This window comes from Lactuca sativa, chromosome 2 (assembly GCF_002870075.4).
Source record: "Lactuca sativa cultivar Salinas chromosome 2, Lsat_Salinas_v11, whole genome shotgun sequence".
NCBI lineage: Eukaryota > Viridiplantae > Streptophyta > Magnoliopsida > Asterales > Asteraceae > Lactuca > Lactuca sativa.
Genome location: NC_056624.2, coordinates 215717545 through 215734437, shown reverse-complemented (window position 1 = coordinate 215734437; position 16893 = coordinate 215717545). Strand labels below are relative to the sequence as shown.

General features: G+C 33.6%; 1 protein-coding gene across 1 annotated transcript; it reads right to left on the bottom strand.

Annotated features, from left to right (window-relative positions):
• Positions 1–10990: 10990 nt before the first annotated feature.
• On the bottom strand, positions 10991–12624 carry LOC111905755 (expansin-A6). Its single transcript, XM_023901490.3, has 3 exons — positions 12367–12624; positions 11933–12251; positions 10991–11591 (listed from the first exon to the last, which is right to left on the bottom strand). The coding sequence occupies exons 1-3, from the start codon at positions 12512–12514 to the stop codon at positions 11282–11284; spliced, it is 777 nt and encodes a 258-aa protein (XP_023757258.1). The 5' UTR covers positions 12515–12624; the 3' UTR covers positions 10991–11281.
• Between the last annotated feature and the right edge of the window lie 4269 nt (positions 12625–16893).

Below are 16893 nucleotides of genomic sequence, written 5' to 3'. Positions count from 1 at the left end.
AGGCTTTAACATGTGGTATACATGGTTTAAGGAAGTAAAACGTTTCTTATATAATTAGGAATCATTAAATTTATAGATAGCGTTTTAGCCCTAAATAGTTTAAGTTTTTCTTTTCAATTTTAAATCGGATAATTATGCAACTGTTTTGATGATTATGGTACATGTTTTGAAGGTGATTGAAACTATTCCTTAATAACTATAGCTGAATAATTTATAGTTTATGAATTTTATTCTAACAAAAAATTAATGTGTATTTGAAGAAATAACTAAAAATTTTGATTTTATAAAAATAATCATTTGGTCCAAAATGGACATTTCAATTTTTTTGATAAAAAATGCATTTTGGATAAAAAAACGCATTTCGGACTAGAATTTTGGATTATGAACTAAAACTTTAGAGTTTGAAAAAAATAGTATAAAATAATAAAACTGGAAATTCATAAAAACTAGGGTTTCGACTATCCGCGCGTTGCTGCGAAAGTTCCGGTATGTTAAAAAACACAGTTTGATACCATATATACAACAAAGACGATTAAATTATATAAAATGGAGCACAAAAATATCAAAATAAAACATGGATACAAATAATTGACTTGAAAATGTATCTTTAAGAAATTAATAAAACAAGATTATTAAAAAAAATTATATAAGGGGCCAAAATGTAACTTTAAAATATAGTAAGTGAGAAAATTATAATGTATAAAATACTAATAAATTAACTTTAAAATTATAAGGGTTGAAAACTGTTAAATAAAAATTAATTAAGGAGAAAGAATATAAATATATATAAATTTTAAAACTATAAGGAGAAAATTTGTTACATCAAAATTAGTTTAGGGTACAAAATATAAAAACAAATAAAAGTAAAGGGTGGAAAATGAAAAAAAAAATTGAGGATAAAAATTGTTATATAAAAATTAGTTTAGGGGTATAAAATCTAAAAACAAATAAAAATACACGGTGGAAAATGAAAAAAAGAATACATCAAAATTAGTAGGGGTACAAAATATACAAACAAATAAAAATAAAGGATAGAAAATGAAAAAAAAAATTGAAAGTATGAAATCTGCTTACGAATAGTAAATCCTCACACATACCAATTTTGGTAATTAATATATATATAATTATGTAATCCAATTTGACAATTTTAGAATTTCATGAAAAAAAAATTGTTTTTACTAGAACTGGCTGGAACCTGCCCAACCCGGGAACCGGCTTCAGCCAAAATCAAGAACCGAACCGGCTTGACGATTCTATCGGTTTTGATTTCGGGTCTGGTTTTTGTCGGGTTTTCGATTTTAGAACTGGTCTGATTTGATATGTTTTCTTGCGGGACTTGTAACTCATTCAATTTTTAACCAAATCAAACGTTTTTACAGTCTAAAGTTAATTACAAAACCTAAACTACGATTAGGAAAAAGATTCAGGTCAAAAAAAACTTAAATTGAGTGAGTTATTCACATTTGAACAACAAAGTCAGATTATGTTTAATCACTATAACATAAAAAAATTCTGATTTGACACCCTTTCTTGCGTAACTTTTAACTCATTCAGTTTTTAACCAAATCAAGTGCTTTTATAGTCTAAACGTAACTACAAATCCTAATCTACATGTAGGAAAAAGATTCAGGTCAAAACAAGTTAAATTGAGTGAGTTATGCACATTTGAACAACAAAGTCAAATTACATTTAATTGCTGAAACATAAAAAAATTCTGATTTGACAACCTTCCTTGCGGGGCTTGTAACTCATTCTTTTTTTTTTTTTTTTTTTTTTTTTTTTTTTTTTTAAACCAAATCAAGCGTTTATATAGTCTAAACTTAACTACAAATCATAATCTACATGTAGGAAAAAGATTCAGGTAAAAAACTTAAATTAAGTGAGTTATGCAACTTTCAAAATTTGAGTGAGTTATACGGTCCGGTTCCCGGTTTTGGGCCGTTTCTAACGACCGGTTTTTACCGGGTCCCGGTTCCAAAAATTGTCGAAATTATAGTAGCGGTCCCGGCCCGGTTCCGCCGGTTCCCCGGTCCATATGCTCATCCTTAGTTTTTACTTAACAAAAGTTCTTAACCACATATAATTGACACATATGGCACTTAATTATCTAAATACTTCATATCTATGTATAAGATGAAGTAATTATGCATACTTGATAAAGTGGATGACTAATAATTTCGGCACCGCTCTGTTTAACACCTTGACTTTTCCTTTGATATGACCTACGTATGATTATCACTAAGTCTTAGCCTAATATTATTTATGACTAATGATTGTCTAGATTCATCATTAATCCTAATATCTACATCAAGTTCTATCAAGTAAGGAACAATAAGGTATGATCATATCCGATGTAGGGTCCGTTTGGTATACAGGGTATACTGTTTGGAATTTTCACTTTAAACACTTCACAAAATCCAACCTGGATATCATTCTCGTAAATAGATCAATCAGTATAATGAGTTGGAATAAAATAAGTGCAGCTTGATTTACATGAATTTTAGCAAAAATAGGGAAATTATGCTGGCATAACTCCAAAACTGAAGGCTCTATTTGCATGACACCTAGACCCATAAGAACCTTGCTAAATATCCTAAGGAACCCCAAAAATTCGAACTCAAGAAAGAGTAGTGTCTTAGAGAGAAAGAGATTGGAAATTAGTGTGGAAATGAAGAAAATCGAGGGGGTATATATACTGCAGCAGGCGTGCCGTGCCCTCAAGCTTGCTGGCCCGTCAGGTTTGTTACATGTGTCGTCATTCAGTTTGGCAACCTCTTACTCTTCTATAAGCAGTCATGTGTCAACATTTCATGGTGCCACGTGTCATTCGTTCCTTGGACCATGTTGCATTGTCTCTTGGAGAGGGCGGCTACCCAACCATGCCACATGGCGCCACCAGGTGCTATGACGTCATCGGTCCAGGTAAATTCTCGCAGATCTACGGACAACCATAACTTTCGCATATGAGATCCGTTTTCTTTAGCTTCACGTGTCAACATTTCTTTAGCTTACTAGCCAGCTTTCTTGCGACTTCATTTGTGACTTAATCCATTAAGTCTTTACGTCCAAAATATAGATCTAGTTCCTTTAAGACCTCCTAATCCATAAAGTCACAAACTTTATGTGCTTGCATGCATGGTTGGGGTCAAAAACATGATTTTGGTCCTTTTAACAAGCTTTATGACCATCAAACACTTGCATGGTTGTGGCTTAACCATCAATGTCTAATTTTTATGACTCTTAGTGCCTCTAAGAACCCAAAAGGACAGCTCTTATGGTATGAAATCATTAAGATGCAAGAAGCCTCAACAATGGAGTCCAAAAGTGACCTTAAACACTCCTATAAACAAATATAATCATGCAACGGTCAAGTTTGGAACTTGATACCTTAAAAGAGTAAAAAATGATGCCAATCACATGGATCTACAAGCTCCTTGTGAATCATTGCTCCATCTTCAAGCTCCTTTCTCTTCCAAAGCACCAAAACTACACCAAGATACTCTCAAATGGCTTCCAAATCACAAGGACACATAAATATGGGTTAGGGTTTTCGTGGTGGCTGCATAGAGGTGAGAGGGAGGTTGGACCAAAGGCATAAGGTCCTTTATATAGGGACCAAACCCTAAAAGTTAGGGTTTTAGACTTTGCGCACGTACGCTGCGTGTACCCTTTGGTACGTTGGGCGTACATGCATGGCCTCCCCTCCTTAACCTATTGAGTACGTTGCGCGTACCTGACATGGTACGCCCTGCGTAATGCCTTTCTCAGCCCAAATCTTAAAGCCCAACTATCCTGGCCCAAACCAAAAACAACCCATTATTTAATAAAATAAATAATATTAATACCTGCAAATCTCGGATGCTACAAAATTAGAGGTATGTAATTCCTTATGAGAATTTCGATTTACATTAGACATCAGTCTTTGTTATTCAATAATATGTTCCTTTAATAAAATTATGAAATAGACCAAAGTAAGTTGCATGTACCCTTAAGAGTATAACGATTTTTCTGCATTATTACATTGTAAAACCCTTTAGAAGTGTGCTTCTTTTTACGATATAAGGGATGGTCCGAGCTAATTTTTGTAAATAAAGACTGAACTTGTCTTTTAGCATTTGGAAGAGCGACGATTCGTATAATTTACTCCTTTAAAAAAGAAAATGACAGTTACAGAAAAGTGGATTGATGGTGCCAATACTAACGGAGTAGCAAGAAGACTGTTTTGAAAATAATATTAGAATTAAGCACGCGGTTAAATTGGCACATCCATATTAGTATTTGAAATATCAAATTACTTTTGTTTTGATTTCATACAATGAAAAATATATTGCTAATTAGTTGGTTTTTCAATCTGAACAAACGCAAACTATAGATGCTTTACCCTCTGTATCATTCACATTTGTCCTCGAATTTGATGTAGTGTTGCCTCGTTGGAGTTGTCTTGAACTCAATCTTTCAAAGTTTGAACAAAGTGCAATATAGATTTATTTGTTTCAATGCCTAGTTTTTCTTTTTGTATAATTGATTGACGCTTATCCTATTTTTTGGTTTTCTCTCAATTTTCTGTTTTCCCTGTTAGGATGGACGTTGTGGTTCATTTTTTCTTCTTATTATTTTTTTGAATAGCATCCGAAGAACCTCAAAGATGATGAATCCTCACAAATCGGTACCGCTGATTTGCAAAATTGAGCGGGTTAACCCGCTTTATCTTTTTCCACATACTTGTATTGTGCTTGTTTACTTATACCGTATGTATTTTGCACGCTTTTAATTTAGTGAGTTGGGAAAATTGGTTCCTATCTATTCTATTGTGGATCGAGAAAGATAGAGAAAAATAAAAAGAACAAATTGATGTGAAAATGATGTGACAAATGTATTAAATGAATTATAAGATATCGATAAACTCTACCCGTAAAGTGTTAGTAAATTCAATATCTAATATATTTGATATTTTGAATTTTTTGTTTTTTACTAATAAGATAGCTATTTTATTGATCTTTATAGGTGTTCACGAGGCGGTTCGGTTTGGATAGTAATAAAATTATGAACCGTGACCATGGAGCGGGTACCTCATGTGCACTAACCGAAACCGAACCGTATTGACAAAAAAACTGAACCGAACCGAACCGAACTGTATGAAAGTGGGTAACCACGGTTCGGTTCACGGGTACCCAGTAAAATATAAAAATTTAAATTCAATTGAAACTACGAACTCCATTTTAGTTATCTCTTTCTTAAAATTAGTAAGTCAAAGAGTTTAAAAAAAACATAATGAAGTTTAAAAAACATAATGAAGTTCAAATATCATATATTATAATTTGTATAATAAATACAATAATAAAAAATAACAAAAAAATCAAATAAATTTAGAATTACAAAATTTGAGTTGTCAATATGGATTTTTGTTTAGGTTATTGGACTCGGAGATCAATCAAAACAATACTAATGAAATATATATATTTTTTTACTTTATATATATATATATATATATATATATATATATATATATATATATATATATATATATATATATATTCGGCTCGGGTATTCGCGGATACCTAAATATTAAAACCAAAAACCAACCCGTTGATATCCGTTTTTTACGGTTTCGGTTTTTTTCGGTTACAGTTTTTTTCGGTTTTGGTTTTTTCGGTTTTGTGGTTGTTTTACACACCTGCTTTATACAATACAAATGAATGATTTAGATCTGGTTTGAAATTCCTTTTCAAAGATAGTAAATAATTATTCTTGACAAAATTACAAAAATGGTCCCTGTGGTTTGTCAAAAGTAACAAACTTAGTCCCTATCTATTTTTTTTGATGCATTTGGCCATTGTGGTTTGTAAAAGTTGCATTGGAGGTCCTTTTTCATAACACCGTCAATTTCAGCCGTTTGGGGTCATTCAGTTGGGGGGTATATTCGTCTTTTTACATTTGGCGCTCATTTAAGATGGATTAGGCAACGATACGTCATTAACTTATCCTCATTAAGCAGATCCAAGAAACCCCATTCTTCTCCTCTTCACCTTAGCCTATTGATCATCTTGACGATCTTCATCCTTCATCCCTCCCATCCGATTTTAGGTTTTATCAACTGAAAATGGTACTTTGTATGTGGAATTTACGTGGTCCTCATACGATTGCACCCGACCTTGATAAAGATTACAGTAAGTTGTTTCATCTTTTGTTTGGTGTTTCTTGTTTTATATATTCAAGGCTCATGATTTTTCTTTTTCAGATGGTCACGACAATTTCTTCACTTTAAAAATACATCATGGTGGATTTTTTTCAAAGTTTCCAGGAAGAAAGTACGTTGAGGGAAGGTTGGCATTCTATGACTTTGTTGACACTGATCTTTTTTCAGTTCATGATCTAAATGACATGATTCGTGAGATAGGGTATTCTGCGGATGACACAATGTACTATCATTATAGAATTCCTAATCTAGACTTAGATTTTGGATTGAAGGCTCTAGGAAATGATCAAGACGTTATATCTATGACTCAATTTGTCCCTCAAAACAGAGTGATTAATGTGTACGTTGAACATGGTTCTACAAGACTTCATACTTACTTCATGTCCCCAAGTAAAGTTGTTATTGAGCAACTGGATGATGATCCTTCTCCTGAGCTTAATAGGATTAGGCCTAAGAAGAAGGGAATTGGTTCGTGTAGCAAGAAATTAGACATGAATGTCCCACTTATAGAATCAGCTAATCAAGCTCAGAGAGAAGATGGTGTGTATGATTTTTCCATGTCCTTAGTTCCTTTTGAGCCAAACAAACAAGACATGATTAATGAGTTTAAGGATGATTCGTATTTCCCTGTACCAGAAGAAACTGATACAATGCAAGAAATTACAGTTGATATTAATTGCCAGAATCATAGGGAAATGCTAGATGATTTTGATCCTTTTAGTAGTGATGGATATCAGAATATAGGTGAGTTTGAAAGAGAGGTTGAAGCTGAAGAAGAACAAGATGAAGAAGATGAAGAAGGGCATGCAGAGGTTTCAAAAGATGATTCAGAAGAGCATACAGAAGAAGATGATGATTCTGACTACATTGTTGACCCAGAAGCTATTTTAGATGACTGGGAGGTTGATATGAGAGAGTTTCACAGTTGTGTGGATGAGGTTGAATGGTTTGGACAAGGTCCAAACATAGAATTAGATTTAAATCAAGATGATGATTTAGGTGTGATCAACAATGATGAGTTTGAAAGTGCAGGATATGAGGAAGACCTAAGGAAGAGAATGTTAAAAAAACTGAACAAGAAGGTGCCTTGTTCTTCCAGGGTAGTTCATGTTACACCATTTTTTGTGGGTCAAGCTTTTAAAACCAAAAAAGATATACAAGGTCACGTGAAGATGCTTTCAATAAAAACAAGGAGGGGCCTATACATGGCAAAAAATGAAAAATTGAGAGTAAGAGTCAAGTGTAAAGGGGTGGTTCCAGATTCCACTGATGGTGGGCCCTCCACTGTAAGTAAAGCCACATCGAAGGGCAAAACTGTAATTTCACAAAAAGATTCTTGTCCTTTTGCTATTCAGATATCTAGATCTACGGAAGAGGAACAATGGTTGGTGAAGACAGTTATTGATGAGTATTTATGCTTACAAAGTAGAAATGTGAAGGCATGTACATCTAGATATCTTGCAAGCACTATTCTCCAAAAAGTGGATTCCAACCCTCGCATCCCAGTAACAGCCTTACAAGAAGAGCTTCAAATGGATTTGGAATTAAGCATATCAAGAATGAAGGTGTTTAGGGCTAAATCGATTGCAAAGGAACAACTGTATGGTGACTATGAAAGGCAATATAATTTGCTGAGAGATTACTGTTTGGAGTTACAAACCAATAACCCAGGTACAACAGTGAAGCTAGAAGTGTGTGATGAACCAAATCCTGATGTTCAAACTCGTATTTTCAAGAGGATATACATTTGTCTTGGAGCACTTAAGTTGGGGTTCAAATCTGGAAAAAGGGAATTATTAGGACTGGATGGATGTTTCTTGAAAGGATCACACCCTGGACAAATTCTAACAGCTGTAGGTCTTGATTCCAACAATGGAATATATCCACTAGCTTATGCAATTGTGGAAGCTGAGACAACAAGTTCATGGACATGGTTCTTAGAATGCCTTGGTGATGATTTGGATTTGGATGCATCATGCAACTTCACTTTTGTATCTGACAGACAAAAGGTATAATACATATAACATAAGTATCTTTTAAAGCTTGTAACAATACTAACTATAATTTACATTATATGTAGGGCATAATACCTGCAATAGCAAAAGTGTTTCCAAATGCAGAGCATAGATGGTGTTTGAGACATATACATGAAAACATGAAGTTGCAATGGAGGGGAGAAGAGTTTAGAGATCACTTATGGAGGTGTGCTACACATACAACCATTAGGCACTTTGAAAGGTCAATGGATGAGTTCAAAGATTTCAGTGCAGAGGCTCATGAATGGCTAAGTAAGATTCCTCCAGTTCATTGGGCTAGGTCTCATTTCTTAGGTAGAGCCCATTCATATTGTCTTTTAAACAATTTGTGTGAAGTATTCAACTCTAAGCTAGAGCATGGAAGGGACAAGCCTATAATTACATGTTTGGAGTACATAAGAGTGTACTTGATGAAGAGACATTGCATTGTACAAAAAGAAATTGATAAATGCAAAAGTCTATTAACCCCCACTGCAACTACCATACTTGACACAATCAAAACAGCTGCAAGCAAATATAGGGCACTCTTTTGTGGTTCTGGAAAATATCAAGTGACTGGTATGATGTTTGATCAGTATGTGGTCAACTTGAAAGAGGGTACATGTAGTTGTAGGTATTGGGATATAACAGGGATAGTCTGCAGGCATGGAGTTTGTGCAATATGGGAACATATTCAAAATGGTGAAAAAGCCCAACAACCTGAATATTGGGTGCATCCTTGTTATAAGCTAGAAACATGGAGGGCAATGTACTGTAACAAAATATATCCAATCAATGGCAGGAGCATGTGGCCAAAATCTAGATGTCCAACCACTCTTATACCACCTACACATCACACACAAGTAAGTTGAATGTTAGTTAACATAGTTTATTATTCATCCAGTTTTAACATTTCCTTAATATTTTTGTAGGTTGGAAGGCCAAAGAAAAAGAGGAGGAGGGCTATAGATGATGCTAGTAACCAGTCAAAAAACCTATCTAGGAAATTCTTGACTGTTACTTGTTCCAAGTGTCATAACAAAGGACATAACTCTAGAACATGTAAGGGGCAAGGGGGGTCAAGTCAGAGAGCAGTGGGTGGATCAAGTCAAGGTGGTGTGGGTGGATCAAGTAAAGATGCATTTGGTGTAACAAGTCAAGGTTCAGTGGGTGGATCAAGTGAAGATTTCATGGGTGGGTTAAGAGCAAAGAAGATAGACAAGGGGAAAAAAGCCTCAAGTAGGACCTAAGTGAAGTTGGATACAAATGAAAGCATGACTAATCAAGTTATTTGGCTACCTTTTGTTTAAGATTATAAACTTGTGTTGATGCTTTTGTTAAAACATGTTTAATCTAGATAATTACATCTTTTTGCAACTACCTAAATTAGTGATGTAATTAAGTTGATACTAGCCATATGTCATGCTACATTTCTGGTTATAATGATCTCAGTTATCATGTTTTGATATGGTGTGTTTCTCATTCCATTCCATTGTTTAATAATGACCAAAACTCATTCCATTTCATTGTTTGATAATGTCCAAAACTCATTCCATTCCATTGTTTGATAAATGACCAAAACACATTCCATTCCATTGTTTACTTATAGGGTTTTGATTTTGTATTTTTCTCATTCCATTCCAATCTTTGATAAATGGACACAACTCATTCCATTCCAATCTTTGATAAATGGACACAAATCTTTCCATTCCATTCCAATATTCCTAATCAATAATAAAAAAAAACAATGCTTTATAATTAACATAAGACAAAATGCCATTAAACTGATTAACTAAAACCATACATTACATTAACATTCTAATACATGACATCCCATCCCAAAATCAACTGGTAATATCCCATTCCAGTTCTACACACCATCCGACATTACATATCCAAAATACACTGACCAAATACATCCCCAAATCCAACTACTACTTAGTGCATACGTATATAAACGAAAAAAAAGAGCCAAGACAGAATAAGCATCCACTTGAGCTTCACAACATCTGCACGAGCTTGAATCAACATCATTTGAACATTGTTCATTCTCCTCAGCAAGCCAGGAATCACCTCCACAGCTCTATGGCACATCGGATCATCCACCCACCCAAGAAATGGACAGCTTCGACCATTTCGAGCACAAGACCAGAATCGCCTTCCTGGGTTGAGGTCCGTCCAAGATGTGACTCTCACAGCAACACTTCCACACGTACAAATCACCATTCTTGCAAGAGAGGAGAGCTTCGATCTTTCAGAGATGCTAGCTTGATTTTTGTGAACGTTGGTTAGGGCTTATTAAAGGGGGTGGAGAAGCAAACGTAAAAAGACGAATATACCCCCAACTTAATGACCCTAAACGACTAAAATTGACAGTGTTATGAAAAAGGACCTCCAATGCAACTTTTACAAACCACAATGGCCAAATGCATCAAAAAAAAATAGATAGGGACTAAGTTTGTTACTTTTGACAAACCACAGGGACCATTTTTGTAATTTTGTCATTATTCTTTGAAGATACAAATAAATAGGAGTAATTAACTTCTTTTAAATGTGAGTGGATTTTTTATGCCTCGAGCCTTGAATAAAATCATTGACCTTTGTGTCTTTTCTTTTTGTCTTGGTCACACTTCAGGATTTTGGTTCAATATAAGTTGTTACATGATATTATTTTTAATTAAATAATATCTCAAACATAAAAAACATACGCTCGTATAAAAAACTATATGCTAAATATTTATCACTTATAAATCAATAAAATAAGAAATAACAACCAGAATTAGATTTAAATGTATTCATATTCATATCATATAACAATAATAAAAAAGCTGCGGGCCGTCATGAGTTGAGGCATGACTCTATAGCCACTTCAGCTCTTGTTACACAGTTCTTGAATTGTCAAAAATACCCCACAAACAAACCAACCCTAGACTTTTTCCTAAGCCTCTCTTTTCTTTCAAACCTAAATTAAAAATACAAATCAAACCCATTACACAAACCTTTTTTATTTTAAAGCTTGTGTGATAACTATTGGTAAGTTTAAAACAATTGGTATAGTATCTTAGCTTAACTAAACTCGGAAATTTTTTCCAGTAAAAGTTTGACCGAATTTCCAATTCGCAGGAACAACATTCCATGATGTGGAAGTACGACGATCACTGCTAGTCACTCTAAAAGAGAGTGATTGACCAACTAGCACTGCATTTGATTGCCAGTTTTGACCCCAGTTACGACTCAGACTCATCCATCCAGTCCTCGAACCTTTCACCCATACTCGAGTGATATCTCCAGCACCCGCCACGTTGGTAACCAAAACCAAGTTGAAGTAACGGAATCCATTGATGGTGAATCTTATTCCTCCTTGCTTTCGGCATGGTACCCTATGTGATAAAAAAAATATATATGTAATTCAACTTTTTTGTATAAACAAATGTTATAAAAATTAAAAAGGTAGAATTATTACACAAATTAAAAGATCTTCATTCTCTAATTGTTCAAGGGTAATATTGTAAATAAACATAATTGAAAGCGTACAAGCACAAACGCGGTTTTAGGGAGTTGAGGTCCCCATTTTTCAGGCTTGTCAGTTGGAAAGTCAAATGCTAAAACATTTTTTAAGGTAATATGGATAAATAATGAGCGCATAATTGAAGTAGATGATAAAATTTCAGACTTCCATTTCCAAATTTGGAAGAAATGGAAACAAGTCGGAGAAACTAACCGGCGATAGGAAACGGGGACGATGCCGGCACGGTATTCGGCGATCTTGAGGAACATGGGCATGGCAAGATCGAAATGGGTCCTCGGAGGGTTGCACCACCCACCATTGTCACTTGGCTGAGCGAAATTAGGAGGACAGAAATTGGTCGCCGTGATGAAAATAGAAGGGCTGCCGGAGTGGCACCACCTTGGATCATTCACACATTTTAACTCGAAACAAGCACCGCAACTCAGCCCGTTGTTGAACAGAGCCGTGCTTAGCGCCGCCGTGTTGACGCCATACCCTTGGCTGTACAAATTTCCATACCCACAAGCTCCACCTGTAAAATAATTCAATTATTCAATCTTTTATAAAAACAGAGTAATTGAAACAGAGGATGATGAATTAGCTGGGAATCTGAAACAGGATGTGAGGATACGAAAATGGTGACGTACCCATTGTACCAGAGGCGTCGTTGCCACCGTAGAAGGTGGCGTGAGCACTCTCCCACTTCCCTCCGGTGTAGACTCCCGGTATACGAGCGTTGACGGCTGTCAGAATGGCACACAAAATTACAAAGTAACCCACACCCCTGGCCTCCATTTTCACACACAGTCAGGAAGAGAGTAGAGGCAGAGAAGGAATGTGAGAAGTGGGAGTTGAAAATGTGGAAGAGAATGAAATCTGTATCGCTACTTATTGCGGCGAGTGAGGAGAGAGAAAAAGAAAGGAAGGAAAACACAATTTAGGTATCGATGTACAAAATATTTCCATTTTTAACGTAAAGTTGAATAAAGTTTTAATCGTATTTTCCACGATTTAATTGAATCCATTGGTTTGAATGGCAGATTTATTTATTACTTGTTTTATAGATTTATAGATTAGAGTGGGGCATGTATCCATGTATACTTCATAGACTTTATATAATACGTTTCACTATCTTGATTTTAATCAATGCATCGTTTAATTTTAACAAATTAACTAACAAGAACATCATCTAGTTTATCTAGAAATGATTGTTCAAAACAATATAAATATGGAATGGAGAAGTTTCATAAGTTAAACTGTTACTAATTTCTTATCATAGCAATAACTATATGTAAAATACTTAGCATTTTTATGAATATTATAATGTTTTTCACATTTATTTGAGTCTTGGCATGTTTTCTTTTCATAAATATCAGAAAAAGAATTAATTGTATTTTTAATCAGATATTCAAAGAAAAATGTTAATCAGTTAAATATATATTTTTACAATCATGTACATTGATATTATTTTACCCTCTCTTTTTTATGTGATTAAAAAGAATAAGTGTTTGGTGATTCCTTAATTAGAGCCACTACTAGCGGTGGGGGATTTTTCTAATTCTGATTGACAAGATAAGTCATCTTGTCCAACAAACCCTTTTATTGTACTTTCCGTACTTTGACTAAATTACCCTTCCACCTGATCAAAAGCTTCCAGAATCGGACAATCTGTGTAGAAAAGAACAGGGTTAAAACTGGAATTTCGTTATTAACCTTAAAACGAGTTCACATTAATCTTAGGGATTGTGAGAAAAAGAAGAGAATAAAAGTGTGAAAAAGGGCCACAAAATTTGCCGCTTTGCTTGAATATGAAGTTGTGCCATTAAAACCATCTTTACTATTTTCATAATGGCTACTGATACCCCTTCACTTTTTCCTATTTCCAAATTCAGTCCCTAATATATATTCTTGCATTTATTCTCCTACCATTTTCACTATAACATCATTTTATCCCGAATGTGACGATAGCCTATAAAGATACATAACAAATATCGTGAGAAATATATATATATATATATATATATATATATATATATATATATATATATATATATATATATATATATATATATATATATCATCTTTACATTTATCGGATGACTTAAAAGATTCTTCAGAACAATAAACATCAAACTTTTAAAAAAGCATGTAACGCTCACGATTTACACATATTATAGCTTTTTGTAAAGAAAACGGAAAAGTAATAGATTTTGTGCGATAATATTATGCATCCATTTTCCGTGACCTGACATTTTTGGTGTTAAATATTGAAATAAAAACGTTATTTGTTCGTTTCTCCACAGTTATCCATTAAATTAATTATATGCGATACAAAAATCAATATCAAACCAAAATCATGTTTCCTTATTTGAATAGGGGTTCGCTTTTTCTACCATATAAGAATCGATTCTTAGGTAGTTGAAGTCCGAATCTCTTATTTATGAACTACTTAATTAAATTGTCAAACATTTCTTTATTTTTAAATACGAGAATATTTCAAAATTCAAACACTTAATTATAGGTTTAATTGTAATTAAAAAAACTACAACTTGCATGAATATCTCACATTTTGTTTCCATTTTCAATCACTTATAAAATTTTTTAAAGTTGGAGCGGAATGGTGTCATTGAAACCATTTTTTTTTTTTGCCAATCATACTTTTTGACATGTAACATTACTATCATATCATTATTATCACAAACCGACAAAAGTGTGGTTTCTTTTGCCACACACCAAGTGTGGTGCCACAGTTTTTTTATTTAACTTAAGTAAAAACACCAAATTTTATTAATTCAAATAAGAAAAATATATACTAAAATTAAAATAGCTTAAAAAAATGAAAAACATAAGAAACATAACAAAAAAACAACACAAATAGAATAATTAAAATAACTTAAAAAATGAAAAACACAAAAAACTTAAAAAAAAAAAGCATAAATAAAATAACTACAAAACATATTACATGAAATCTTCATCCGACAACTCGTCTTCTATGTTATCCGGAGGCTCCAAATTGAGATTAATGTGTTGAATCTCGTAAATGTGTTCTATCAAGTCCATACGAATATTGTGAAATGTTTCGGTGCTACGTATATCTCCTCTCCTATCCATGTACTCATTGTCACCAATTTCTGTTGGTCGTGTCTCGGGGATGGTTTTATGTTCGTCATATGCATATATCGCTCTTCCTTCGTCTTCAATAATCATATTATGCAATATGATACATGCATACATGACTTATTGAAGTTTTCCCTCGCCAAAAAAAATGCTGGTTTTTTCAATATGTGCCAACGTTTCTAAGAATTCCAAAGGCTCACTCGACATCATTCCAAGCTCTTTCATGAGCTCTCTAGAAAATTTTCCGTCTAGAATCATATGGACACGAAAATGATTTAACAAACACAACATACTCAGGATAGATCTCATCAACAAGGTAATAACCATACTTATATGACGTTACACGCACTTGAAAAGACGAATCTGGTGCAAAACCGTCATATATGTTGTTAAATATTGGGGAACGATTAACAACGTTAATGTCGTTAATCAAAACAGGAGAACAAAAAAAGCATGTCAAATCCACAGATCGTATGACGCCACCGCTTCAAGTATGACTGTTATGTGACCATGATCACATCGGGTAAATTCACCATTGTGTGAGGTAGGGAAAATTTTTCATTTCCAATGGAGACAATCTAAACTTTCTATCATTCTAGGAAAGTCATGTACGCTAACATGATGAGTTTTCAATTGTAAGGTGTTATTGCGTGTAGGTTTACGTAAATATTTTGGACCAAAATCTTAATCACATATTTTCAAAAATAATGGATACTATCTCGTGTGATCCTAGCGGATATCCTAAAACTCTCGTCCAACACATCATTATCATGGATGTCATAAGCTAATTGACGAAGTGTGGTTGTGCATTTTTGTAAGGGAGTGAAACCGGATGTACCTCTAGCATGAGGAAGTTATTGGAAAAAACTACACTCACTCGTTAAATCTTCGATTATACGTTCATATAAAGGTTTGAAAATTCTGAAACACCTTCGAAAGTAGTACCCTTGAAAAGTAGTATCATCGTCAAAGTAGTCTTGCATCAACAGTTGATGAGGTGTTTCACGGTTTCTTTAAATATATCTTTGTGTTCTCCATTCCAAACTTTCGGCTTCGTCATTGGATAAATCATGATACGTTTGTTCCGCTATTTGAGCAGCACTGACAATAGCATCAAACATAAAAAACAAATGAAATATATAAGAATTTGATTTAGGTTAGAAAAAATAAGGGTTATTAGGGGGGAAGAGAAAGGTAGTAAAGAAAGAAAGAAGGTGCTACCAAAGTTTACCGCATGCGGCCAAACCACGCCTTAAAGGCTCAAACCGTGCCTCAAACTGTACACTGGGGGCAATGTTTCTTTTTGACCATGGCAAAACTACGGTAGAACCGCAACCACTTCCTCCGGCATAATAAATATTTTTAATTTTGTTTGTTTCCAAAAAAAAATTATAGTTTATTTTAAATTTTAACCCATTTTGAAAGATTTAACGTAATGCATGGTCCATGTTTCGTATCAGATTCATCTCCGACTATAATTAATCCAGCATTTGTGTTACGTGTAAAACTGGAAAATGTATATTTATCTCTAATGAAACATTAATTAAACACCACATATAGAAAACATTCACATAAATGATGAAAATATTCTTGTCTAACTTGAATCGGCATATATTCAATTTAGAAGTGGGGATCGATCATATTTTCACTATCATACCTTATCACCAACAAATTTATCTCATCTTTATTCTTATCTCGATAAAATTTGTCTTATTATTTTATCTGAAAATATTTAAGGGCAAAAATAAAAATTATTGTTATGATAACATTAGTGCCTATAGAACGTTTGCTTATGATAACACTTAAAAATAACTATTATTTATTGTCATCTTATTTTTAATGGTATAATTTTAAAATTATCATGTTTTAACGTGTTAACGAATATTAAAAAAAATGTTTAAATTCAAGAAATATCCACAAGTATATTTTTATATTATTCTATTACCTTTGTCGATTAATTAGTACAATTTAGGGTTAATTTACTTGGCTCATATGGTGTGTAACAAAGAGATCATGAGTTCAATCACATACATATATTAACTCGGCGTTAAAATACA